The 26372-nt window shown below is 52.8% G+C and overlaps 1 protein-coding gene across 2 annotated transcripts; it reads right to left on the bottom strand.

Moving 5' to 3' along the window:
• Positions 1 to 326: 326 nt before the first annotated feature.
• On the bottom strand, positions 327 to 24852 carry LOC133359702 (E3 ubiquitin-protein ligase TRIM7-like). 2 transcript variants are annotated; one of them, XM_061578222.1, is made up of 7 exons: positions 24236 to 24852; positions 21901 to 21996; positions 20965 to 21198; positions 13730 to 13787; positions 12340 to 12388; positions 11106 to 11221; positions 327 to 1033 (listed from the first exon to the last, which is right to left on the bottom strand). In XM_061578222.1, exons 1-7 carry the CDS (start codon positions 24794 to 24796, stop codon positions 462 to 464), a joined length of 1686 nt encoding a protein of 561 aa, XP_061434206.1. In that variant the 5' UTR covers positions 24797 to 24852; the 3' UTR covers positions 327 to 461. The 2 variants fall into 2 exon arrangements, with proteins under 2 accessions (XP_061434206.1, XP_061434207.1); XM_061578223.1 differs by having other exon boundaries at positions 557 to 1033; positions 11152 to 11221.
• Positions 24853 to 26372: the final 1520 nt, after the last annotated feature.

A 26372-nucleotide genomic window follows, 5' to 3' on the forward strand; every position in this document is an offset into this window, starting at 1 on the left:
CTGTATTTTTATTGTGGAATCGACGATACAAGCGTCACAACAAAAAAAGTTATAATGCTACTGTCGTACGCACACATTTATACGTTTAATTGTTAATTATATTATTGTTGCTGTTGTATCCCACAACCCATGACACCACCAGTGTATAAACACATCCCAGTTCACCATTGCTAATCACTGCACCCTACACCACAGTCACACTCCTCTGGCAGGGTAAATACATCCACGTTGGCTTCACACACACAGAACGGTAACCATTTTATCACCCTCCCCCCCCCATGAATGTTGTTTACGCTCAGCCCCCCCCCCCCCCGTTGTGATGGAGAGCCACGCAGCCCCTAGCCCTAGCCACCGACAGCCACCAGCTAGCCACGGGCTTGGCCCTGCGCGAGACGGTGACGAGGGTGGCGAGCGCCGTGTGTCTTGGCGTCTGCCCTCTGCGCTGTTCACGTTAACCTCTCTCAGGACGCGCCACTCAGATCCACAATCCTCACTGAGTCACGAACTTTACCCCCGAACAACCCCCCACCCACCCATAGCCCAGGATGTAGGGGCTGAGTGAAGGTTTGGTGAAACGAGTGCAACGGTGCCATAGAGTGGGCGCTGTAAAACGACAGCAGCCCCGCGTCCCAGTCCAGGTGGACCCCGACTCTCCGTGGAGGCTCTGGCACCGACAGTGACGTCTCTACCCCGCCATGCAGCACTGAGAAGCTGTTGCCATGTTTCTCTAGACACCAGGATACGTCACTCCCTCCCAGGCGGCCCTCAATCGCGTAGGGGGCGATCCCTCTCCGTGGGATCGTCCCGTACGTGACTCCAACCCGACACAGCCCCGCGCTCCCCATGTCCACCTCCCAGTAGTGCTGACCCGACGAGAAGCTCTCGGAGCACAGGGCTTGGCCCCAGACATCAAAGCGATGTGGGTGATGGGGGCGACCCTGGGAGACAGCGCTCCGCGTCGCCGTCCTGAGATCCGTGGAAATCTGGAGGCGGTCACCGGCTGAGTTTGTGTCCAGAGTCGGTGAGCGTCCATCTGTGGTGAGTATTAGTGTACACACACTAATTTTAGTTAGTGTTAGTGTACACATACTAATATTAGTTAGTATTAGTGTACACATACTATTATTAGTTAGTATTAGTGTAGTAAGTATATGGAGGCTTGACGACAGGATCGGAGGCACACTTATTTTTTACACCAACACAGTTATTACAGGTCACTTGGCTACAGGGATTTCTCGACAGCTAACCCCTCTAACCTATACCAATTCCTCCACTACGGGACTAGGGGAGGCTATCTGTCCCAGCTTGGTTAAGCTGGGATCCCGGCTCCCTGAGTCACCAGACCAGCTTCGTCTGGGCTCTCGGGGCCACGCCACCGGCTTGCCCTGGTCGGCCCTTATAAGGACAGCGAGCCAGGGGAGCTCTGGGGCCTACACTAGCTGGTCTTCCGTCTTCTCTGGTTAAAGCTGAGTCCCGACCTCGAGCCCTCGAGCTCATCACCTTTTATAGGACTCGCCCCCGAGGGGGGGCCCGTGGGGGATACACATGCGGACGTCGGTGCGAGCGCCACCCTTGTGTACGGCCGTAACCCCGCCCCTTGTGTTTGTTGGCCATCCGTGGCCATGCATAATCACACCTCAACATTCGTAGCCATGCGCAATTACACCTCTACATCACCCCCCCCTGTACAGCTCGCAGCCATCCCTGGTTGCAAAAAAAAATCAGAATAAAGGTGCATCCCTCACGAAAACCCCGTGTGTGTGCCTCGCGTAAATTTTTTCAACAAGAACAAGAGAACCTTAACAAGAACAACAACAGGAAGAGAGAGAGAGAAAAAAAATAACCCGACGCACCCCCCCCGAATAACCACCCCAAAACCAACATATATACACACTCCGGACGCCGCCCCCCCCATTGTCCGCAAGGCCCCCCAACGGCCGACCTCACAAAAGTCTGCGCGTTTTGGCGCGCGTTCTTGCGGCGGGCCCGTCACAAGGGCCCGTCCTGGCACGTTCAGTGATGGTTGTTGACGGTCCGGGTGCAAGAGAGTCAGGCGTCGCCGCCGAGTGACCCCCGACCCCTCCGGGAGGGGTTGGTGGGCGTGGGCCCGTCACTCCTGTTTCACCTGGGGACGGGACAGTTGGTGCCAGGTTAGGCGAGTGCAGCGGCGTCGGGGAGTCGGCGAAACCCTCACACGTTTGGCCATGCGTGTGTGTGTGTGAACCACGGGGCGGCGCGATGAATGGTTTCAACCTTGAGGGGTGCACATACCACCGGCGCCTCCCCCATTTGACACGAACACATTGCGGCCGCAAAACCTGTACGACCTCCACTGGCCCCCGCCACGGCCGTACCAATTTCGACGAGGTTGCCAGCGGCACCTGAGGACAGTGCAACCACGCCCTGTCCCCTGGTTTCCATTTGACCACCTGCACCCGCCCCAGCCGAAGCCTCTCGTTCGCCCTCTGGCGGAGTTCAGAATTTTGCACGGCCGCTTCCCGCGCCTCAGACAATTTACCGATGTTAAATTTAACGTGTTCGGACAAGTTAGACTTCACTTGGGGCGCCGAGAGCTTCAGCTGGGTCGCCACAGGGGGGTTAACTTCGCGCCCATACATTAAAAAGAAAGGGGAAAATCCGGTGGCCGCATGGGGAGCCATTCTGTAAGCCTGCAACACACCGGCTATACGGAGGTCCCAATCCGTCTGGGATACTGACACCTGCTGGGACAGCATAGACGTGATGGTCCGATGCAGCCGTTCCACCATCCCGTCAGTTTGTGGGTGATACGGAGAGGTCCGAACCTTCTCCGTACCCAAGAGGTCGCACACCTCACGCAGGAGTTTACCAGAAAAATTCCTACCCTGGTCAGTAAGCAGCCGTTCCGGAGCACCCTTGTCGAGGACATAGCCCTGGACAAAGGCCTCCGCGATGGCTGCTGCCGACTGGTTTGCCAGGGGCCAGGCCATAGGCCATCTCGTGAAGTATTCGACCCCCGTTAATAGATACCTATTGCCCCTGGGCGTAGCGGGAAATGGGCCGAGTATGTCCAGAGCGACGAGCTCGTTAACCCGGGAAACCTTAATGGACTGCAGCGGAGGGTTGGACCCCCTAGCAGGTGGCTTCCTCTGCGCGCATTGCGTGCATGACCCCAGGAGATCCCCCACGTCCTTTTCCATGCCCGGCCAGAAGAAATCGAGCTGGAGCGTGGCAAAGGTCTTGTGAACCCCCAAGTGCAGAAGCCGCTCATGAACAGCCCATACCACCTTACCCCTTAATGCTGCAGGAACCACGAGCCGCTGGCGGCGGGTTTTTCCATCCCAGTGCATTAAAAGACCCTGGAACAACCCCCACGAGTCAACGTTCGCCACCCCCTGACCAGCCCCCCTGACGCGACGGCGCAGAGCGAGGAGGGAGGTGTCCTCCATTTGGAGGCGTCCCCATTCCGCGACCGACAACCCCAGCAACGAATCCCTCCCTTCTTGCTCGATAGGACCCGAAGCCGAAGGCGCATCGGCAGCGGCCACGAGGACCGAATCGGTGGTGACGTTCGAGGGCCTACAACGCCCCGAACCCAAGAGGCACGCGCACTCCGAAGTGGGTGGCAATCGTGACAGGGCGTCAGCGTTCGTGTGGCGGACACCCTTACGATATGTGGTGACAAAGTCATAGTCTTGGAGGATCTCCAACCATCGAGACAACTGGCCCGATGGTTGTTGAACCCGCAGGGCGTACTGTAGGGCCGCATGATCTGTACGGACGGTGAACCGCCGACCGTACAGATACGGGCGGTACTGCTGAATGAAATAAACAATCGCCAATAATTCCCGACGGGTAACGCAGTACCGCTGTTTGGCTGGAGACAGTACCCGACTACCGTAAGCCACCACATGCTCTACGCCCCCAATGAGCTGGGACAGCACGCCCCCGATGCCCGTGTTACTTGCATCAGTATCGAGCAAGAAGGGTTGTGAAAAATCGGGGTAATTCAACGGCGGAGCCCCCACCAAAGCATTCCGGAGGGCGCGAAAAGCAGCCTCCTCCTCCGGCCCCCAATGAAACCTGACTCCCTTGGACGTCAAGGCATGCAATGGTTTCGCAATCGTAGCGAAGTCAGCCACAAATCGTCGATAATACGACGCGAACCCAATGAAACTCCTGACCTCTCCCACCGAGGTGGGAGTCGGCCAGGAGCTGACGCATTCCGTTTTGGCGGGATCAGTGGATATCCCCGAGCGCCCAACAATGTGACCCAAATATCGCACCGATTCGCGGAGTAAATGGCACTTCTGCGGTTTAAATTTCAAATTGGCAGCCCGCATTTTGAGAAAAACAGCACGCAACCTCTGGAGGTGTTCCTCGAAGGATTTGCTAAAGACGATGACATCGTCTAAGTAAATCAAACACGAATCCCATTGCAAACCTGCCAAGACCAATTCCATTAACCGCTGAAAAGTTGCCGGCGCAGAATGTAAACCCATCGGCAAGCGGTTAAATTGGAAGAGACCTTGCGGTGTACGAAAAGCAGTCTTAGGTTTTGATTCGTCATCCAGAGGAAGCTGCCAGAATCCAGATAGCAAATCGAGGGTGGAAAAGAATCGCGCCCCCGCCAAGGCATCGAGCGACTCATCCATTCGAGGAAGCGGGTACGCATCTGCCACAGAGATTTTGTTCAGACGCCGAAAGTCGACACAAAACCGCAGTGAGCCGTCGTGTTTTTTCACCAAAACGATCGGCGCGCCCCACGGGCTGTTGGAAGGGGAAATGATATCGGCGGCTAGCATGTCATCAACAGCCGATTTGACATGATCCTTTTCGGCGGGACTCAACCGAAAGGGATTTTGGCGGATTGGCGCGCTGTCACCCGTGTCAATATGGTGTCGCAGCAATTTAGTACAACCAATATCAAATTTGTGTTGACTAAAAACGTCAGCAAATTCGCTCAGGAGAACTCGCAGCTGCGCGCGCTGCGAGTCGGACAGGTCCACTGAACCCGCGCAAAGCGCATCCAGCCATCCGTCATCACAGTCCGAATGCGGTCGCGACGGAGGATCGGTGGATACCTGACCCACGAGTGGTTCCTCATAGGGTACCGGCGTTGCGTGTGCAAGCACGGTCCCTTGAGGAACCACGGCCGTTCGCGATCCCACATTAAGGACTGCAATGAAGGGGTCCCCATCCCCTCTCACCATGGTCTGAGCCGCGAGCAAATCGGGTCCATTTACCCCGGCCCGAGATGGTCCCAACAAGACCCCCCGATCCGCAACCCCTTCATTAAACGGCCGACGCAACCTAAGAGGGACGAGCATCTGAGCCCCCGGAGGTACGCGCACAGTTTTTGTCACGAGCGCCTGCACGGTGGCAAACGCCCGACGCTCCGTGGTGGGGGAAGACAAAAATGTAACGCGTCGGCCCGATGGGAGCTCAATGCACCCCTGGTCAATCAGGATACGGATGGGCATTTTGGCCAAGAAATCCGTCCCCAACAGGCACGGAACCGCGAGTGAGGAGGAAACCAAAACAGGCCCGGATAATTTAATGTCTCCAATGCAGATAGTGGCGCGGATTTGCCCAATAATGCCCAGCGAGCCCCCGTTAGCAGCATAGCATGGCACGTCAACAGGGAGCAAGGGACGACTTTGAACGGGAAGGATGTTATAAATCAAATCAGATATAATGGTCGCCGATGCCCCTGTGTCAATTAAAATCCGCACCTCTACCCCATCAATGTGACCGACCACGACCGATGATCCCGCCGACGCAGCAACGACACGATGGGCGAGCTCCGACCACTGACCCGGTTGGAGTGCTCGCCGCATTACAGAACAATCGCGCGCGACGGACGGGGAATTTGGAGCCCTGTTTAGTTGAGCGCGTGAGTGTGTGTCGGATGTGTGCGTGGGCCAAACGTGTGAGGTGCCGCGACTCGCCGTATTTCTCTGCTGGAGCTTGGGAGGAGACGGCGTGGCGTCCGGACGAGGTGTCGCACCGCGCTGACGGGGAGCCCGGCATCCTGAGGCAACGTGGCCTTGCAGGCCACAGTTGTAGCAGCGTGTGAGCGCCCCCGATGTCCTGGGCTGCTCCTGGCGGCTCGGTCCATTCCGAGCCTGCGGTGCCGCCGATCTCCATTCCCCTCGCCGCTCCACCCCGCAGACCTCCTCCGATGGGAGGGCGGTAGCCGCCATGGCATGGCCGGCCGCCCCCTTTGCCGCCTTTCGACGTAGGGACCGCAAGCCCCCGTGGATGTGGTGCGCGACCAGCAGGGACGACATCTCCGCGTCGTCTTGAGCCAGGACGTTGACGTCCAGCTCATCAGCGAGTAGCAGCAGCTTCTCAGCCACCATGGCATCCACTCCTTCCTCGTCCATCCTTGGAAAAGCAGCCTTCGCCAGGGCCAGGAGAGCCGTCCGGAAGGCCAGGGGCGATTCGTTGGCGCCCCGACGCCGATCGTGGAACAGCTGCCTGCAGTCCGAAGGCGGCCCATAGACGGCTGACAGCAGCTGCAACGCCAGGTGTAGAGTGGCGCGCTTTTCCCTAGGCGCCGAGGTGAGGGTAGCCAGGGCGTCGTTGTCCAGCATCGCTGGCAGCGCGCGTAGAGCCTCGGCGTCCGACCAGTTCGCCATCTCTTGATGAGCGATGAACCGCCTCTTGAAACCACCCCAGTCTCCGTCTGCGCCTACGAATTCTTTAAGAGGCGGCAGACGCTGTTGTAAGGCGGCGTCCGTGGCTGCAGAACGCTCTCCGTCGCTCCCCGCCGATGATACAGTGTGGGCGGGCTGTGAGCATGGCATCGCCGGTCGCTCTGATGTTGACGCGCCGGCCGGTGTTGATGATGTCACGGCTTGTGCTTGGCGCTCAGCAGACACGTGACGCGGCCCGGCCCCGCCCTCCGCTCGCACTGTAGCGATGGCGGGAAATTTGACCGCGAGCCGCGTCGGGGTGGCGGGAAACGTTGCCCCGCGTCGGCTGCCGTCGTCGACCCGCGCTGCTCCTCCAGCCCCCAGCCGCGTGATCTCCTCCAACGCGGCGGCCGCGGCGTAGAGCAGTTCCGCCAGGCGGGAGTGGGCCAGCCGGAGTCCTTCGGCCGACGCATCCCCCCCCTCTTGTCGTGGCGGCGCGGGCGTACTCGGCCCCGGCAGCTCCGATCCGACCCCGGCCATCTCTGGTGGTGATTCGGCCGCGGCGTCTTCCATCTCCGACTCCCTGGTACGTGTCGTCCCTCGTGTGTCCATCGTTGGACGTTTTACTTCTGACACCAGATGTAGTAAGTATATGGAGGCTTGACGACAGGATCGGAGGCACACTTATTTATTACACCAACACAGTTATTACAGGTCACTTGGCTACAGGGATTTCTCGACAGCTAACCCCTCTAACCTATACCAATTCCTCCACTACGGGACTAGGGGAGGCTATCTGTCCCAGCTTGGTTAAGCTGGGATCCCGGCTCCCTGAGTCACCAGACCAGCTTCGTCTGGGCTCTCGGGGCCACGCCACCGGCTTGCCCTGGTCGGCCCTTATAAGGACAGCGAGCCAGGGGAGCTCTGGGGCCTACACTAGCTGGTCTTCCGTCTTCTCTGGTTAAAGCTGAGTCCCGACCTCGAGCCCTCGAGCTCATCACCTTTTATAGGACTCGCCCCCGAGGGGGGGCCCGTGGGGGATACACATGCGGACGTCGGTGCGAGCGCCACCCTTGTGTACGGCCATAACCCCGCCCCTTGTGTTTGTTGGCCATCCGTGGCCATGCATAATCACACCTCAACATTCGTAGCCATGCGCAATTACACCTCTACATCAGTGTACACACACTACTATTAGTTAGTATTAGTGTACACATACTAATATTTTGTTAGTATTAGTGTACACAAACTAATATTAGTTAGTATTAGTGTACACTTACTCATATTAATTAGTATTAGTGTACACACTAATATTAGTTAGTATTAGTGTACACATACTAATATTAGTTAGTGTACACATACTAATATTAGTTAGTGTACACACACTAATTTAAGTTATAATTAGTGTACACACATTAATATTCGTTAGTATGAGTGTACACAGACTAATATTAGTTAGTATTAGTGTACACTTACTCATATTAATTAGTATTAGTGTACACACTAATATTAGTTAGTATTAGTGTACACATACTAATATTAGTTAGTGTACACATACTAATATTAGTTAGTGTACACACACTAATTTAAGTTATAATTAGTGTACACACATTAATATTCGTTAGTATGAGTGTACACAGACTAATATTAGTTAGTATTAGTGTACATATACTAATATTAGTTAGTATTAGTGTACATATACTAAAATTATTTAGTATTAGTGTACATACACTAATATTCGTTAGTATTAGTGTAAACAACCTAATTTTTGTTAGTATTAGTGTACACAAACTAATATTCATTAGTATTATTGTACACAAACTAATATTAGTTAGTATTAGTGTACACATACTAATATTAGTTAGTATTAGTGTACACATACTAATATTAGTTAGTATTAGTGTACACATACTAATATTAGTTAGTATTAGTGTACACATACTAATATTAGATAGTATTAGTGTACACATACTAATATCGTTAGTATTAGTGTACACATACTAATATTAGTTAGTATTAGTGTACACATATTAATATTAGTTAGCATAAATGTACACATACTGCTAATCACTTGTGAATAATAATTAGTGAATTATAATTAATAATAACAAAAGTGCTACACTAACATGAGCATGGGTGTGTGTGCAATGTTCGTGAACAGTGGTGATGCCAGCCCCACGATGTTGACGCCACTCTCAAAGCGTCTCTCTCCAAACACGACGCCTGTACCACAGCCTCGCATACTCTCACATCCACACACAGACATTGTGTGTCACAGCTTCGCACACTCTTACATCCACACACAGACATTGTGTCACAGCCTCGCACACTCTCACATCCACACGCAGACATTGTGTGTCACAGCCTCGCACACTCTCACATCCACGCACACACATTGTGTGTAACAGCCTCGCACACTCTCACATCCACACACAGACATTGTGTGTCACAGCCTCGCACACTCTCACACCCATGCACATAAATTGTGTGTTACAGCCTCGCACACTCACACATCCACACACAGACATTGTGTGTCACAGACTCGCACACTCTCACATCCACGCACACACATTGTGTGTAACAGCCTCGCACACTCTCACATCCACACACAGACATTGTGTGTCACAGCCTCGCACACTCTCACATCCACACACAGACATTGTGTGTCACAGCCTCGCACACTCACACACACACAGACATTGTGTGTCACTCCGCTGCTTGGTGTGCGCCTCCCCACGCCGTGCGCGTCCTGGCGGTGGGAGGTTATTTGACCATACTTCACACGCTCTCGTCGGTGCTCGTTGGCGATGGTGGGGATCGTGAAGGTGGAAGCGTAGAGGTACAGTACAATAATAGTTCACGCTGCACTGCCCTCTGCTGCCCACCCCGTCACAACAGTTTAAAGTTTGTATTTAATTAAATAATATCGATTCCCAAAGCTCTGCCGGGTCCTCCATTTTTCCCTCCAGCAGCGACTGTTTGTCTGCTTCTATAAATGTCCACACTGTGACGATATCAGCCACTTGGTTGAGCTGTCATTTCTAGTTGGCAGGTCGCTTCTGAACAAGATCTAGACAGCTTAATGGGGCCTTACTTGGTAAAATATAATAAGTTCAGTATATGGGTCTCTATGTATCTCTATGTGTCCCTATGTATCTCTATGAGTATGTATGTCTATGTTTCTACATGGATGTTTATGGGTGTTTGGGTATCTCTATGGGTGTTTATGTATCTTTATGTGTCCCTGTTGTATCTCAAGGTGTCCCTTGGTATCGTTATGTTTTCTACGTGTAACTATGAGTCTAGTATCTATATGGGTCTCTCTGTATCTATATGGGTCTCTATGTATATTTGGCTGCTGATATAAATGTCCACGGGATGACGTTGATGTCAGCCATTTGGTTGAGCTATAATTTGTGACAGCCAGCTCGCTTGTGAACACGAGCTACCTTAGCTCAGTGGGTACCTGCACCTGGTCAAATAAAAATACGTTCAATAGGTAGGTCATAGAGCCCTGCAGCCTATCGCACCTGGTATGCACGGTGGTCACCCATCCCAGCACTAGCCAAGCTCATCGCTGCTTAGCCAGGAATCGACCCCACGTTGTGCAGCGTGTTAGCCGCTGTCCCACCGCTCCCCTGGTGTGTATACTAACTGTTAAACATATAAACTAGTGAGTGGGTGAGAGAGTGAGTGGGTGAGCGAGTGGGTGAGTGAGTGTGAGGAGTGGTAACGTAGCGGTATGCACACTGCACTGCTTAGAAGCGACCTGGCCACACATACTGATTGCTCATCGAAGTGCCTTTTCACGTGGAAATGTATAGCAGCCAAATACCCTGAAGGCAGATTTCTAAATGTGGAGGGAAAAAAAACGGAGGACCCGGAGAAAAATTAAAATCTTGCACTAAAACTTTGAAACCCCGTCAATCATTTACATTCCGTTGTACTTTTTTAAGTCCTGGTTGTGAAGGTTACCATCGCGATTAGGAAACAGCTGCAGTCTCCATCCTGCACTTCGTTTTATGTGCACATTTTAATCCCAATTTGCCCCAAGTGAGCACCCTAAGTAGAATAAGTTACTTATCATTTGGCTCACGTTCATCTTAATTATCACCTAGCAGCCACTTTCCTCAACCAACCGTGAACCCACTGCACCCACGCATTATGGTCAGCGTCTAAATGAGCGTGACGGGACTGGAACGTGCTTCGTCCGTAGCTTACAAAGTCGCCCTTTTGCTCTCAAGAAACGCGCTGTCACGTTGCTATTGTTACTTGCAACTCTTGATGAGTGAGACCCTTCGAGTTGTTAGCGATATTTCAACCAGCACCTTGGTGCCCGTTTCATGACCTGAATGTACGCAGGTCTCCCTTGCCAATGGTTCACGCTGCATTAATGCACTCCAGCCCTCCAAATGGGTAGGATTTGTCGGCAATCCGGAGTCTGTAATGGAGTCTAACGAAGATCGTCGTGGCAGAGCGACATACCGAGAAAAGGCAGAAGTTTGGTTTGGACGCCGCCCACTGAGATTACCTTTGCGAGGTTCAGACCGTGGGAGACGGGGTCTGGGTCATCCTGAGTCTCCTGGGAGACGGAGCTCCTTCTGCACTCACAGCACAGGAACACACAGAGTCTAATGAGGGTCCATGTCTCTCTACACATAGCATGGGACACAGTCTAATGAGGGTGCATGTCTCTTTACACACACAGCATGATACACACATAGTCTAATGAGGGTCCATGTTTCTCTACACACACAGCATGAGACACACAGTCTAATGAGGGCCTATGTCTCTCTACACAACAACCGCCAATCGCCACTAAGTGGCGGTGACGTGCACCTTGAGGCCACGTGAATTGTCGAACGCCCGCTGGCAGGAGGTCACGGGGCAGACCCAGGTGCCACAGGTCGACTGACTGAGATGACTGAGATGACTGGCTGATGCACCACCTGTGCCCCCTACTGTGCCAACTTGCTGTGCTTTACCACCCGGCGCGCCGCTCGTTGTTGTGAACGTCACTCCTCTGCCCTCTGTTGTTGTTGGAGGGCAACTGCCAGCAACTGCCCAGTAGCGTCTTTCACGAGCCTCCTCCACAGAGGCCGATCTTGACACTGCTGGTACCAGTCATCGGCAAGTCCACTCAGCTCCACGTCCTCCTGTACCACATCACTCTATCTCTTCTCTAGCCCATGCCGCGCCCGTTTAGCCCCCTCTATCCGGCCGAACAAAAGCTGTTTAGACAACGCAGCTTTGCCTGTTGGAGGAGCTCACCGATTGGACTTTGCCCAGATCTTTAAAGGATTTGTGAGCTCCTCACACAATCCAGCCTGGTTAAACCCAGGATGGATCCTAGGCAGGCCAGCCTAAATGTTTCTAACCGGCGAAGATGCTCCATTAGGGGGATCCACGTTTCGCAAGTCTAGAGAAGGGAGGGATTGACCGTGGCCGAGAAGACCTGAAGCTTCGTGCAGAGCGACAGACCAGGTAGCTTCCACACAGCGTCACGCAACCGATGAAAATACATTGCCGCTCGACTGATTCTGAGACTTTTGCTGTTAAACCAGAACCGGTCATGAGCACACTGTCCAGGTATGGGAAACTCTCCACTCTCTCCACAACTGCCCCATCACTGATTGGGAGTTGTGGGGGTGCAGTGTCCAATGGTACAAAATACCCAGGCAGGTGCTTAGTATTGGTGGGGCTGATGGTAAGGCCCTACCTCTGAGTGGCACGGTCCAGTTTCGGCAGCAGTGTCTCCAACTCCTCCTCTGAATGAGCAGCAATTACCAAATCATCGGCATACATAACGTGGTTGACCACTCACAGCACAGGACACACAGAGTCTAATGAGGTCCCATGTCTCTCTATAAATAGACAAAACAGGCAGCCCTCGACTTGCAAACGCTGGTACTTATAAATCAGCTTCCATGAAATAAAAAAATAACTTTGACTTAAAATACAAACTCGCGGTTGCAAACTGAACCGCAGAACTATTTTGTTCAGAGAAGCGATCCTCTGCCAGATGTAATGAGTCGGCCTCATGCTGTGAGTGTTTGCGTGTGTACGAACATTTGTGTGTGGGTGTGTGAAAGTGTGGTGGGTACAGCTGGTGCATCTACCAGTCATCTCTGTCAGCCAATCCATGGAACCTGGGTCTGTCCCGAGACCTGTCAGTGAGCCTTCCACATTTCACGTGGCCTCAAAGTGCACCTGGTCTGGCCCAGGCGCCATGGTAATGTCACCGTCACTTAGTGGCGAATGGCGGGTATTGGTATTGGTGTGGGGAGCGGTAGCGTCACGTTGAGTGCGCTGTACTACGAAAGCGGCGATCCGAGTTCGAGTTTTTGCTCACGCCAACACTAGTACCTGGTGTGGAGTGTGAACATCGCCACCGGGGCGACAAAAGCAGCGGGCCGTGACGCTGACCACCCGCCCCCTCGTTTGCCACAGTTGCGGCCATCTTGGGCACTGCTCGCTGAGACTACTTGCCCCAAACAGCCTGTTAAGGCGACACGGGGGATTGTTGTCGTTGGGGTGTCTTTGTCTTTGTGTGTGCATGCGTGCCCTGTTTGTTGTGGTGACTCATTGCCCCCCTTTCGACTACAAGGTAGCGTAAATGTAAGTGAAAATAAAGTTAGTTTCTATTTATGTTAATTTATTTTATGTTTAATTTACTATACAGTACATTTTTCAGTATTAGATGCAAATGTACAACATTCCTTATTTATTATGAGCTTAACAATGCTTCCCTTTTTATTGAACCATAACACATTTTATAACCGTGTCGGCATTTAAATACGGTGCATTATTGTTTTTCGACTTCCAAACCGTTCGACTTACGAACGAGTCTCGAGAACAAATTGCATGTGTAACCTGAGGACCGTCTGTATGGGATACAATTGACTATATGGGATATAACTGCATACAATTGGGTTTATTAGGAATCACATCACGACGGTTTGCTGATTAATCCACCAGGTGGCAGACAGAGCTCGAGTTTGAGTCTGGGTTGGTACTGATCTGAGATTCTCACGCAGGGGATTCTGAAAAACACAAACCCGCATTTCACATTAACATTGACATCCTACAGACCTATACAGATGCCCCACCTCCACACAGTCGCCTTCTATTTACAGCGGAGTGCGACATCAGGGAATTAGCAAATACCTGCACACGGAGAACGGAGAAAAAGACAAAACCACTCTTTACAGGTGTAATGCGGGCGCGGGCGACCTCCCGGATGTGACGTCACGGAGAGGTGGAGTTAGGTGACGTGGGAGCAAGGTTAAGGTTCTTAAGGGATGAGACCGGAAGAGGAGGAGAGAGAGTGAGAGACTGGACAAGAGTAAGGCCACGTTGGGCGAAGCCAGGAAGAGTGGCACCGGCGGCCAGCGGTGGCCAGCTAAGGGAGCAGCCAGAGGAGCTGCGAGAGAAGACAGCAGTGTGGCTGCTGGAGAGAGGGTGGTTGAGGAGCTGCGGTGAACACAGCCGGCGAGGCTGTGTGTGTGAGAGGCTACGAGAGCGACGAGAAGAGAAACAGCAGCGAGTGCAGCCAGTGGGAGCTGCGTGAGGGTGACAGCGGCGAGGCTGCGGGAAGGCTACGAGAACAACGGGAGACAACAGAGGAGCTGTTGGCGTGACGGGGTTAACAGCAGTATCAGTATCAGTGCGGAAGGCTTATAGAAGGACAGCCGTGTGGGTTGCGAGGAAGAACCGAATAAAGGACACCAAGCCAGACTTCGTGGTCGAGTCCTTTATTACATTGGTGTCGGAAGTGCAACGGCATGTCGAAACAAGTGAGAAAGAAAAATATTCCAGCGCCAGCATCGGCTTCTTCGTCCGAAGACGACGACTTCCCTCCAAACATGGATCCTGCCGGGGTGGTGGAGGAGAGCCCTGCTGAAACGAGTGCGGGGACTGGGGTTGAAGATGTAGCCGCAGTGTCGGGGCCGCCGACAACATCAGACGCTGATCCGCGATGGCTGCAGATGGCGGAGCAACTGGAGACTCTCAAGGACGTCCTGGGCCAATTGTGTCATCTCGTCACCCCGAGGACGGCGACGGAGAGGGCGGAGAGTGCTCCACAGGCCGCCACGGTATCTTCGCTCCCAGCGCCATTGGCCACGCGGCAGGAGGCCGCCATCTTGCGCGTTCCGCGGCGGGAAACCGCCATCTTGACCACGCCGCGGTTCGACGCCATTTTGAATTTTCCACCAGAGGAGCCATCGGCGGAGGGCGGAGTAAAGAGAAGTCGGAGTCGCCATCTCACCACGGTCAAAGAATTCGCCATTGGGGGCGACTGGAGCGCTTTCGCCTGCAGATTTTTGGTGGCGGTCCGTTCTGCGAGATGGACCGATGCTGAGGCCTTAGAAGTGTTGCCGACTCTTCTGGACGATGAATCTGTTCGATTTTTTCGTTCCATTAAGGCCGAAAAGAAGAAGACATTATATGGAGTTTTTCAAGAAATGGCCGACGCCTACGAGCCACCTGACAACGCGCATCGGCGATTTGCTCAACGACAACGAGCGCCCGAGGAATCGCCCGTAGCATACAGGGGTGCGGTGCTTGATTTGGCAATGGCCGCGTATCCAGAAACAACACCTGACCTGCTCGAGCCTCTCATCTTGGGCAAGATGCTCGAGCTGTCGCGGGATCTTGGGATTCCCATGCCGGTGTGTGGGCATGAGAAGCTCACTTCCCGGGCGGCGGCAAAATGTCTGGATGCACAATTCAACCTCCGACGGTGGAAACAAGTCGCGGCGTGGACAGGGGGGCCCGTCGCAGAGGGTGGCGCTCTGGGTTGGGACCCTACGAAGTCGGTATACGTGCCGGATGGGGGGGGCCCTCAGGAGCTGACGGCCGCCTCTGGGCCATGGTCAGGCCGCGGTGGGCCGGCCTCTCGCGCTGCACCACCGGTACGGGGCCGGCGGGATGCAAGGCCTGCACTTCGGTGCAACGACGCCGATTGTTTCCGCTGCGGACGGAGGGGCCACTACGCGAAGGACTGCTGGGCCCGCATCCCGGGTCCGCCGCAACAGGAGGCCTCATCAACGGCCAAGCTGACCAAGGAACCACCGAACCAGGCAAGTCGGCACGCACCAGACACCCGGCAAGGCTTTACACCTCACCCATCACCTTCGTTGTGCAATCCTAGGGTTGTTGTTAAGGAGAGACCTTCGACGGGGCCTTGTCGCTCTGTGACGCAGTGGCGCAAATTGGCACGGAGGGTTGTCGCAGCCGCTACGGGTTCGTCCACCGTGCCGGGATCTATACAAGGGGTGGACGTGCGCATTTTGGTCGATTCCGGAGCGTCCGCGACTATAATATCGGATGTCATTTTTCATCTGTTGGGCATCTCACCCGGGGCCGTGCGTCCGGTTTACGGGTCGTGCGTCGCTGCGAACGGGGGTAGTATGGGGATCGTGGGCCAGGTGGACGCTAAAATATCTATCGGGGATGTGTCGGCCTCGGGCGTTGTGTTGATTTCAAGATCCTTGGCAGTTCCTTGTTTATTGGGCACTGATTTCCTGGCTAAGATGCCTATTTTGATTAAAATTAATGAGAATTGTATTGAACTGCCGGGTGGCCGTCAAATTTCGTTTCTGCCGTCGCCCTGGGGGCGACCTGCTTCGGCCGTACAAGTGCAGGCGCTATCCGTGACATCTGTTGACATCCCACCTGGCTCACAGATGCTTATTCCCTTGCGGTATCGGAAGCCCCTGCCTAGTCAGCTAGGAGCGGTTGGGGTCTTGTTGTCACCTTCAGCCTCGATAACGGCCGGGTTGGCGCTGGTTGGGGCACAGACCATCGTCCGGCCAGATCAATTGCCGTTTTTGCAGGTGCTCAACGCGGGTACTGAAAATGTTCGCGTCCCGGCTGGCACGGTGGTGGCACATGCCACTACGGCATTTACGGCTCACGATTGTTCGCGAAGCCAGGAAGTGGTTGCTGGTGTTTCAGAGCCTGTGGCTTCGGATGATCGCTGGATTGCTAGCTTATGTGACGGAAATTCTTCCCTGTCTGTGGATCAACGGGGTGCGCTTCACAAATTATTACTGACGTTTTCGGATGTGTTCAGCTCCAATGATTTGGATTTGGGACGCACCTCGTTGCTTCACCATCATATTGATACAGGCGACGCTGCCCCTATTCGGTTGAATTCGCACCGAATGAGTCCCGCCGAGCGAGAACACGTTCGGGGGGCAGTGGAAGACATGTTGGCTGCGGATATTATATCGCCATCAAACAGCCCATGGGGCGCGCCTGTGGTTTTGGTTAAGAAAAAGGATGGCAAATTGCGATTCTGTGTTGACTTTTGAAAATTGAATAAGATATCGGTGGCAGATGCGTATCCCCTGCCGCGTATGGACGACTCCCTCGACGCATTGTCGGGGGCTAAGTTCTTCTCTACACTGGACCTCTCTTCGGGATTTTGGCAGCTTCCCCTTGACGAGCCCTCACGGGAGAAGACCGCATTCCGTACGCCGCAGGGATTATTTCAATTTAACTGCCTTCTGATGGGGCTGAATGCGGCCCCTGCCAAAGGCTCATGGAGCTCGTTTTGACGGGGTTGCAGTGGGAGACATGTCTCATATATTTGGACGATATTATTGTCTTCAGCCGCACATTTGATGAACATTTAAGGCGGTTGGAGACGGTGTTCGCGAGGATGCGCTCCGCGAACCTGAAATTCAAACCAAAGAAATGTCACCTACTGCAACGGTCCGTCCGTTATTTGGGGCACATCGTGAGCGCTGAGAGGGTGTCTACGGACCCGGAAAAAACGGCGTGCATCCGAGATTGGCCAACTCCGGCCACCGTGGGGGATGTACGTCGCTTTCTGGGATTTGCCTCGTATTATCGAAGATTTGTACCGAATTTTGCGACCATCGCGAGGCCCTTACACCTCCTTACGGGTAAGGGACGTAAGTTTGTGTGGGGACCGCCAGAAGAGGCGGCCTTTCAGAGTCTGCGCAATCTGTTGGCTACGGCCCCAACATTAGATTATCCCGATTTCGATCAACCGTTTATCCTTGATACAGACGCGAGTGACACAGGTATTGGCGCGGTGTTATCTCAGTCTAAAGGGGGCGCAGAGCGCGTCGTTGCGTATGGTAGTCGGGTCTTGTCGCCCGCGGAAACCCGCTACTGTGTCACTCGCAGGGAACTCCTAGCCGTTGTTTTTTTCCTACGTCAGTTTCGACCGTACCTGTACGGCCGTTCCTTTATCGTACGTACGGATCACGCGGCCTTGCAATATGCCCTTAAAATGGACCAACCTTCCGGTCAGCTGTCGCGTTGGTTGGACACGCTACAGGAATTTTCATTTCAAATTCAACATCGCAAAGGGGTGCGCCATGCGAACGCTGACGCACTTTCCAGATTGCCACAGCGCTCCCCTTGCAAATGTGCGTCGGGGACGCATAGATGTACACCCAGCCTATCCCCCCCTCAGCCGCTGGTGTTGGCTGTTGAGGAGCCAGATGCTCCTGTGAAACCGGGCCCGACTGATGGGGTTTTGAATCTGCCGCGGTCTGTCTGGATACGGGAGCAGATGATGGATGATTCGTTAGTGTCCTTGCGCAAGCAATCTAAAGTGGAGATTGGGGGTCCGGTTACGGAGGGTGCGCCGGAAACCGCGATCCGAGATGGTCTGCTCATGTGGAGGGAAGGTCTCCAGGAGCGCTGGCGTCTGGTGGTGCCTGCGTCCCTGCGATACGAGTTGATTATAACTCTCCATTGTGACACGCTGATACATCTGGGTGTGCAGAAGACCTTGTTGACGTTGCAACGTCATTATTTTTGGCATGGCATGGCGACGGATGTCGTGGGGCACGTCCGCGCGTGCCCTGATTGTGCCCGACGTAAGCCACCTAAACATCCTTACGTGCCGCCTTTACAGTCAATTCAGGTGTCGCGGGTTAATGAATTGGTGGCACTGGACATTTTGGGACCCTTCCCACCATCGGCGAGGGGTAATAAATATTTGCTGGTCGGGGTTGAGTACCTCTCCCGTTGGCCGATGGCCTGGCCGTTGCCCGACCAATCGGCCTTGGCTATTACCAACGCCTTTTTGTTCGGATACGTTGTGGACAAGGGTGCGCCGGAGAGACTCCTCACGGACCAGGGCCGGAATTTTTCTTCTAAATTATTGGCGGAAGTATGCGCGGGCCTAGGGACTAAGAAGGTCCGGACATCCCCATACCATCCGCAAACGGATGGTATGGTTGAGCGGCTAAACCGGACATTGTCTGCCATGCTGTGCCATACGGTGAGTGAACAACAATCGGATTGGGACCTGCACATTCCGGGGGTGCTTTCGGCGTACAGGATGACTCCTCATGCGGCTACGGGTTATTCGCCGTTTTACCTTATGTATGGTCGGGAAAACGTGCCGCCGATGGATGTGCAGCTGGGAACCGGTGTTAAGGGACCTTGTAAACCACTCCCTGACTACATTCGGGACACTGTTCGCCGGGTCTCGGAGGCGCGGGAGAGTGCCCGCGTGGCTACGGCCAAAGCCCAGGCCCGGAACGAGAGGTATGCGCGGCGTTCCAAGGGGGAATGCCCCTGGAAGGTTGGGGACCTGGCCTGGCTCCATTGTCCGCAGGTGCGGCCGGGTACCTCTCCCAAATTTCACAAACCTTGGCAAGGGCCTGTCCGCCTCATTGAGGTTCCTAACCCTCAGTCGGCGCGTGTTCAGATTGGTTCTTGCCGCTGGTTTGTTCACACGTCGCGCTTGAAACCGTATGTTGCTCCCCTACATGATGCTTCATCTCCCAATGTTGCCTTGCCGGGGTCTGTTGCTGCCGACTCTCCCCCGCCTGCGTCCATTGATCTTGCTAGAGCGCCTGTCATACCTGTTCCAGGCAGGCCGGCCTTGACACCAGAGGGGACGAGGCGCCCTGCTCGGAGGGTGCCTGCCAGATCTGCGGAAACTTCGAGCCCTGCAGCCCTTCCGACCCCGCTGCAGACACATCCGCGGGACACGCCCGAGACTGATCCTTCAGGGACACGGGACGTTGGTGGACTTCCAACAGCGACAGGGGGATTTCACCCTGTCACTCCTCAAACTCCATCACGTTCCCGTTCCGCGGATGGGCCGCCGACCGTCCGGGACGGGCCGGCGACCCGCACACGTTCTAAATCCCTTGTGTTTCGTTGATTGTTACGTTGCGTTATTGCTCTTACTGTGTATTTATTGCCTGCTTCTGCTACGTTACTTGATTATTGAGTTGTGTTGATTGTTCTTACTGTTATATTGCATGCTTGGTGTCCTTTGGTGTGTTAGGGTCGGTTTCGCCCGCATTACTGTTGGTGTTGTTCAGCCGATATCGGCTGGGTTTTTCTCCATGGGGGAGGGTGGTGTAATGCGGGCGCGGGCGACCTCCCGGATGTGACGTCACGGAGAGGTGGAGTTAGGTGACGTGGGAGCAAGGTTAAGGTTCTTAAGGGATGAGACCGGAAGAGGAGGAGAGAGAGTGAGAGACTGGACAAGAGTAAGGCCACGTTGGGCGAAGCCAGGAAGAGTGGCACCGGCGGCCAGCGGTGGCCAGCTAAGGGAGCAGCCAGAGGAGCTGCGAGAGAAGACAGCAGTGTGGCTGCTGGAGAGAGGGTGGTTGAGGAGCTGCGGTGAACACAGCCGGCGAGGCTGTGTGTGTGAGAGGCTACGAGAGCGACGAGAAGAGAAACAGCAGCGAGTGCAGCCAGTGGGAGCTGCGTGAGGGTGACAGCGGCGAGGCTGCGGGAAGGCTACGAGAACAACGGGAGACAACAGAGGAGCTGTTGGCGTGACGGGGTTAACAGCAGTATCAGTATCAGTGCGGAAGGCTTATAGAAGGACAGCCGTGTGGGTTGCGAGGAAGAACCGAATAAAGGACACCAAGCCAGACTTCGTGGTCGAGTCCTTTATTACACAGGTTTAGTCCAGCACCTACATGAGTGGTTTAATAACAATTTTTGTTCTCACTACAACAATTAATGTGTTGCACTCTGAATAAAGTGAACTTTGAAAATTTTTTAGCAGGTAAATTCCACTGAGCAATGTCGCTCTTTTTCAGAAGCAACCTGGCTATCACAAATGACAGCTCAACTCCGTGGCTTATCGCGTGGGAATTTATAGTAGCTGCCTGATACTCAGAATTTGTGATGTTGATTATTAATGTGTAAGAAAAAATCAGAGGACCCGGAGAAAAATCTACGGGACAATGGAGAGAGAGAGAGAAAAACGCAAACTCTAAATTTACAGCAGGCATCGTCAGGGTCAGGGTCAAACCCACAACCTCCTGCATACCAGGCGAGGTAGTTAACATCTCCTAGCCACCACGGCTAGGAGTGGTGCCACCTGCAGGAAGGAGAGCGGGTCCTGCACGGTGAGGGCGGCGAGCAGCTGGTTGATCTCCTGCTCCAGGCCGCGTACTCTGCTCTCATAGCGAGCGATGTCTGCCTGGATGCGGGACAGCACGGAGCGGCCCTCCTCGTCCACGCGCTCCAGCGCCTCCCTCTCCTCCTCCCTCAGCTGCTCCCTCCGGCGCTCAAACTCTCGGCTGATCCGCGCCTTGGTCCCACGCAGAGACTCCTACGCAGAGGTACGATGACACGCTATTGAAACGCAACACAACACAGTGCGATGTGACTTCATAAACGACTTCGATACGGCCACGTCTCATAACTCCGTACAAAGAGGCGAGTGACTTAATTTTTTAGAACGTCGAGTAATGAAATGCATGAAAGGAGATTTAGTGATGATATTTATGGGCACTCTTATGCAAAAGTCTAAGTACCGTATTGTTTGCATGTTTGTCTATATATGCACGTGTCTGTGCGTCTCTCTGTACCTGCACGTCTCTGTGTCTCTCTATTTACCTGCACGTGTCTGTGTGTCTCTCTGTACCTGCACGTGACTGTGTCTCTCTCTCTACCTGCACGTGTCTCTGTGTCTCTCTGTACCTGCACGTGTCTCTGTGTCTCTCTGTACCTGCACGTGTCTGTGTGTCTCTCTGTACCTGCACGTGTCTGTGTCTCTCTGTACCTGCACACGTGTTGTGTCTCTCTGTACCTGCACGTGTCTGTGTCTCTCTGTACCTGCACGTGTCTGTGTGTCTCTATGTACCTGCACGTGTCTGTGTGTCTCTCTGTACCTGCACGTGTTTGTGTGCCTCTCTGTATCTGCATGTGTCTATGTCTCTCTCTGTACCTGCACGTGTCAGTGTGTCTCTCTGTACCTGGACGTGTCTGTGTGTCTCTCTGTACCTGCACGTGTTGGTGTGTCTCTCTGTACCTGCACGCGCTTGTAGGCACCCTTGAGCTGCTGTTTCCGTGATTCTGCCGTAGTCTTCTTCTCCTCTTTCCCCGTCTTCTCGAGTCTGAACGCCTCCTATACACGGGGTAGACAAATACGCGATGTTTGTTACTCCCATCATTATCATCATCAACTGGCCCATGTTTTTAACCCAGAGCCTTGCAGGCCAGTTTTCTGGATCGCCCAGCGATAATCATCGCCTTTTGAATCTTCCAACCTCCCACATTGTGCTGTGGACTTCAGGAGGCAGCACAACATCTGTGTCAGAGGTAGGTGGCTGGATCACAGCGTGGTGTATTGAGGAATCCCCACTTACACGCTCGTGTTTTCTCCAGTTTTTCCTAACAATGCAATCTCGCGGAACCGACAACCATAACCCCCCGATATATCTACAGCACACACTTTGCGTGACAGTGCGGTAAACACCAAACTTAAATCTGAAACATTACAGGAAACCAAGCTGAGTGCCAGAGCGGTATTAGGAGTACAGACAGCTCTGGTGCTGATGGGGCTGCTGCTTGGGTGTGTTGGGACAAGTTGGACAGGACTCAGAAGAGGGAGAGCCATGTGGCCAGGTTCGCAGCATGCGAACCACTACACCACCGCTCCCCAATATAGGAACTGCACACTCATAACACAGTTTAAACATTTCTAGACTATTTCTAAAAGTAAATATATGCAGATTAAGTTAAACAATTAAGCTTTGGCGACCAATACTATTCATAAAAAAGTTTTTTTTGGTTAGAGCGTGTAAATCCAAATGCGTGGTTCAACCCGCCACCACCCGACTCAGTCAATTAGGAAGGTTTGTCACCTAAACAAAACGTGCCAATTAGTCACTAGCTCAGCACCACCGGTGTGTTGAAAAGTAAACCCACAACATTTACAACTTCGAGTACCGTGACGTTTTGCTTCACTACTAATTACAACCAGCCTCATCAGGCGACAGCCAGAATTGAATACGCAGAGTAACATTGTTAGTAGCAGCAAACACAATAATGTAAATCTTTATTTTAAGCTTTCGTGACTGCAGGAATTATTTTCTGGTTCTTTCAGTAAAGTCACGTACAAAGAAAATAAATTAAATATTAGAATACGACGTTTCGATTGCAACACAAGCAATCATCATCAGGTCGCTAAATTTGAGAGAGACAAACATAGACACGGGAACACACAGACACACAAGTGTTGTCTCTTTCTGCTTCTGTGCCTGTGTGTCCCCGTGTCTGTGTTTGTCTCTCTCTCAAATTTAGCGACCTGATGACGACTGATTGTGTTGCAATCTAAACGTCGTATTCTATAATTTAATTTATTTTCTTTCTACGTGACTTTACCGAAAGAACCACAGAGTAATAATATCAATATTAACACTATCATATTAACACTATAACGATAACAGGAATATTACCAGCAGCAACAACGACAACAGAAACAACAACCGCATCCATAATCATGATGATAATGATTGACTTGAATATCCTTCATTGGGATGTTTGACTTAAGCTCTCCCCATTTGATTGCCCCTGGCAGGGCTTGACACTAGCAGGATGAAGCGCTGTGAACGTGAAGCTCTGACCACGTCAAGTCCCACCCAGTCTGCTGGCTGTGCCCTTAGACCCGCACTCTGTTGCCCCATTTCACCTGCCAATAAAAGCGTGGCAGGCTAAACGCTCTGGTAGTTGGTCAAGCTGCACCGTAGCAGCGCTGAATCACAATCCACTGTTCTGTCACGGATTGCAAATACACAGCGTCTATGTTAGAGGCCGGGTGGCATTTTAGACACCAAACATTGCAACAGAATCAAATCTAAATCTGCCCTATGGACAATCAAACTCTGCCTGACGGCCTGACTCTCCCAATGGAATGGCTTCTGATTTGCCTCTTTAAAGTTCATGGACAGTGCACTTTTGAACCGTCTCACATTTGAAGTATCTCGCGTTAGTCGACATTTCTCTCCACCCATCATTGCTACTCAAAAGTACGAATCTTATCGCGTGAAGTGTATTTTACATCTGTGCCAGCCATGTCACAAAGTGCTTGGTCTTCTAACTAAAACATGGAACACCCTGCTTTGCTATCCATTAAAATCAACATTGCCATCATCCGTGTCTCTGCTGTCTATCGTGTGCCAGTTTTTCAATCCGCATTGCCCAAAGTGATTTGATTTACTGTCACAATGCTAGCACAATAGGAGTTACCTAATAATATGCAAATATAAATGATAAAATACAGACTCTCTATCTGAACAACACACACAAAGAATGCTGCAGTCACACTGAGGGATATTGGATTACAGCAGTGATTTATATCTCACCTGTTTTGTCTGTTGTGCATTTTCCACTGGAATGACCTCATGCCCTCTATGTTCCCCAGCGATGGTGCAGACTGTACAGACCAGGCTCTCATCTTGTTCACAGTAGAACTTGATCTGCTCCTGTCTGTGCTGCCGGCACCGTCGTCCCTCCAGGTTCGCGATGGGAGCCACTAGGACGTGGTCACTCAGCCTGAGATTCTCCAAGTGAGGCCTCGCGTGCCTCGCACAGTAGGACATCTCGCATTTCACGCAGGTCCTCACTGCAGGAGTCTGGCCGTCAGTGCAGATGTCACACACGACGGCCGCGGCCATCCCGTCTCCAACTCTGAGCTGCTCTGCCAGGTTGGCGAGGGCCACGTTCTTCCTCAGCTGGGGTCGCACAGGGAAGGTCGCTTGGCACTGCGGGCAGCTGAAGCTGCTCGCCGTCTCCCAGGCGGCCTCCAGGCACCGCAGGCAGAACGAGTGCCCGCAGCTCAGTGTGGAGGGGCAGACGAACTTGCCCAGGCAGATAGAGCAGCACAACTCACTATCCACACTCTCACTGGGAGTCGCGCTCGCCATGGCCCATGACTTCACTGGGATTGCTCGCTGTGTGGCTCAGAGAGACGCTGGACCAGGATCTCTCTCTTATAGCGACGGTGGAGAAGGAAGTAAAATACTTAAAATATTTTCATTGTCGTCATTGACTTCACAAGACACTGCCTGGAATGTGAACCCACGCTCCGAGGTGCGCAAACAGCAGCCTCAAGGTGAACACGGCTATTGTACACACGTTGACATTTAAAAAATTTGTCCTGTTGTTAATATTAATCGGTGAGGCTCAGCTGCGGTGCTCATTCGTAAGATCAGTGTGGAGAGATAAACTGATCCTTCTACAGCAAGTTGGTGACAAGATGTATTCTCCCTCGCCCGGTGTACAAGAGATGGTGGGGTTTGATCCCGACCCTGACGCCTGCTTTATATTTAAAGTTTGTGTCTCTCTCTCTTCGTGGTCGCGTGAATTTTTCTTCGGGCCCTCCGGTTGTTCCCTCCACATTTACAATCAACATCACGCGTTTAGAGTAGTTGGCCAACTACATTTCACGGTGATAAGCCATCATTTGTGGCCAAGTCGCTTCAGAAAATAGCCACATTGCTCAGTGAGCTTTACCTGGTAAAATAAATAAATAGTTGCATAGTTTTAGATATCTCATGATGTCCCGTAATTTCACCTCCGTGTAATTACCCCAACGTGACGAGTTGCTTGAATGTCATTGTAGCATCTGAGATGGAATTTTTATGTTGACTCCCGTGACCCATCCTGGAATCTTGAGCCTTTTGCTAGCAGTGTGAATCTATCACCAACTCTACCTGCCTCCATCACCCACTGCTGGCGATGTCACCGTCTCTCAGTCTCACCTTGTCTGGGACTGCAGATCCGCGTGCCGGCCATTCACAGCCGCACCCACCGCTTACTTCACCTGCGTTGTTGTTTCACATTCACACGCACGGCTACTCAACACGCCTGCACACGCAGCAACACAGATGGGAATCGGAGTTCCCCATGATTGTAAAATAAAATAAAACTATTTTTTATGTTACCAGGTGTAATGCCCCACTGAGCTATTAGCTTATTTTTCAGAAGCGACCTGCCCATCACAAATGACAGCTCAACAAAGTGGCTCATCATGTTGGAAATGTATAGAAGCTAAATAATATAAATACTGTACTATAAACGCTTGCTTGAACCCAAAGACGGTCTCTTGGGCTTTGCTGGTAGGTTCACAGCAGAAAACGAATGCCATAGACTCTGCACCCCAGTCGGACTCGTGGGGAAACCCGACCTGGATTACACTGAACACGGCCTGGACTCATCCACTGCGAGTGAATGGGGTTCCCACAATGTATCATGGCTCAGCACCCGTCGGGTGCCAAGCAGCCCACACCCGGCGACGCATTCAGTTACACTCACACACTCACTCACACACTCACTCGTACACTCACAACAAACGCCATTCGCCACTAAGTGGCGGTGACGTCACCACAACGCTTGTGCCAAGCCATGTGCACCTTGAGGCCACGTGAAGTGTCGAACGCCCGCTGGCAGGTCACGGGGCAGACCCAGGTGCCACGGGTCGACTGACTGAGATGACCGTGA

Source organism: Lethenteron reissneri, chromosome 65 (assembly GCF_015708825.2).
Source record: "Lethenteron reissneri isolate LAM-NWPU_2019-01 chromosome 65, ASM1570882v1, whole genome shotgun sequence".
In the NCBI taxonomy this organism is placed as follows: Eukaryota; Metazoa; Chordata; class Hyperoartia; order Petromyzontiformes; family Petromyzontidae; genus Lethenteron; species Lethenteron reissneri.

What these genes read in the sequence shown, in the direction of transcription:
- LOC133359702 (XM_061578222.1), bottom strand. Translation starts at nt 24,796, where the DNA reads ATGGCGAGCGCGACTCCCAGTGAGAGTGTGGATAGTGAGTTGTGCTGC. An exon ending in ATGCACAACAGACAAAACAG is followed by an intron (nt 21,997 to 24,235) that starts GTGAGATATAAA and finishes CCCCGTGTATAG; the next exon opens with GAGGCGTTCAGACTCGAGAA. An exon ending in GTGCCTACAAGCGCGTGCAG is followed by an intron (nt 21,199 to 21,900) that starts GTACAGAGAGAC and finishes ACCTCTGCGTAG; the next exon opens with GAGTCTCTGCGTGGGACCAA.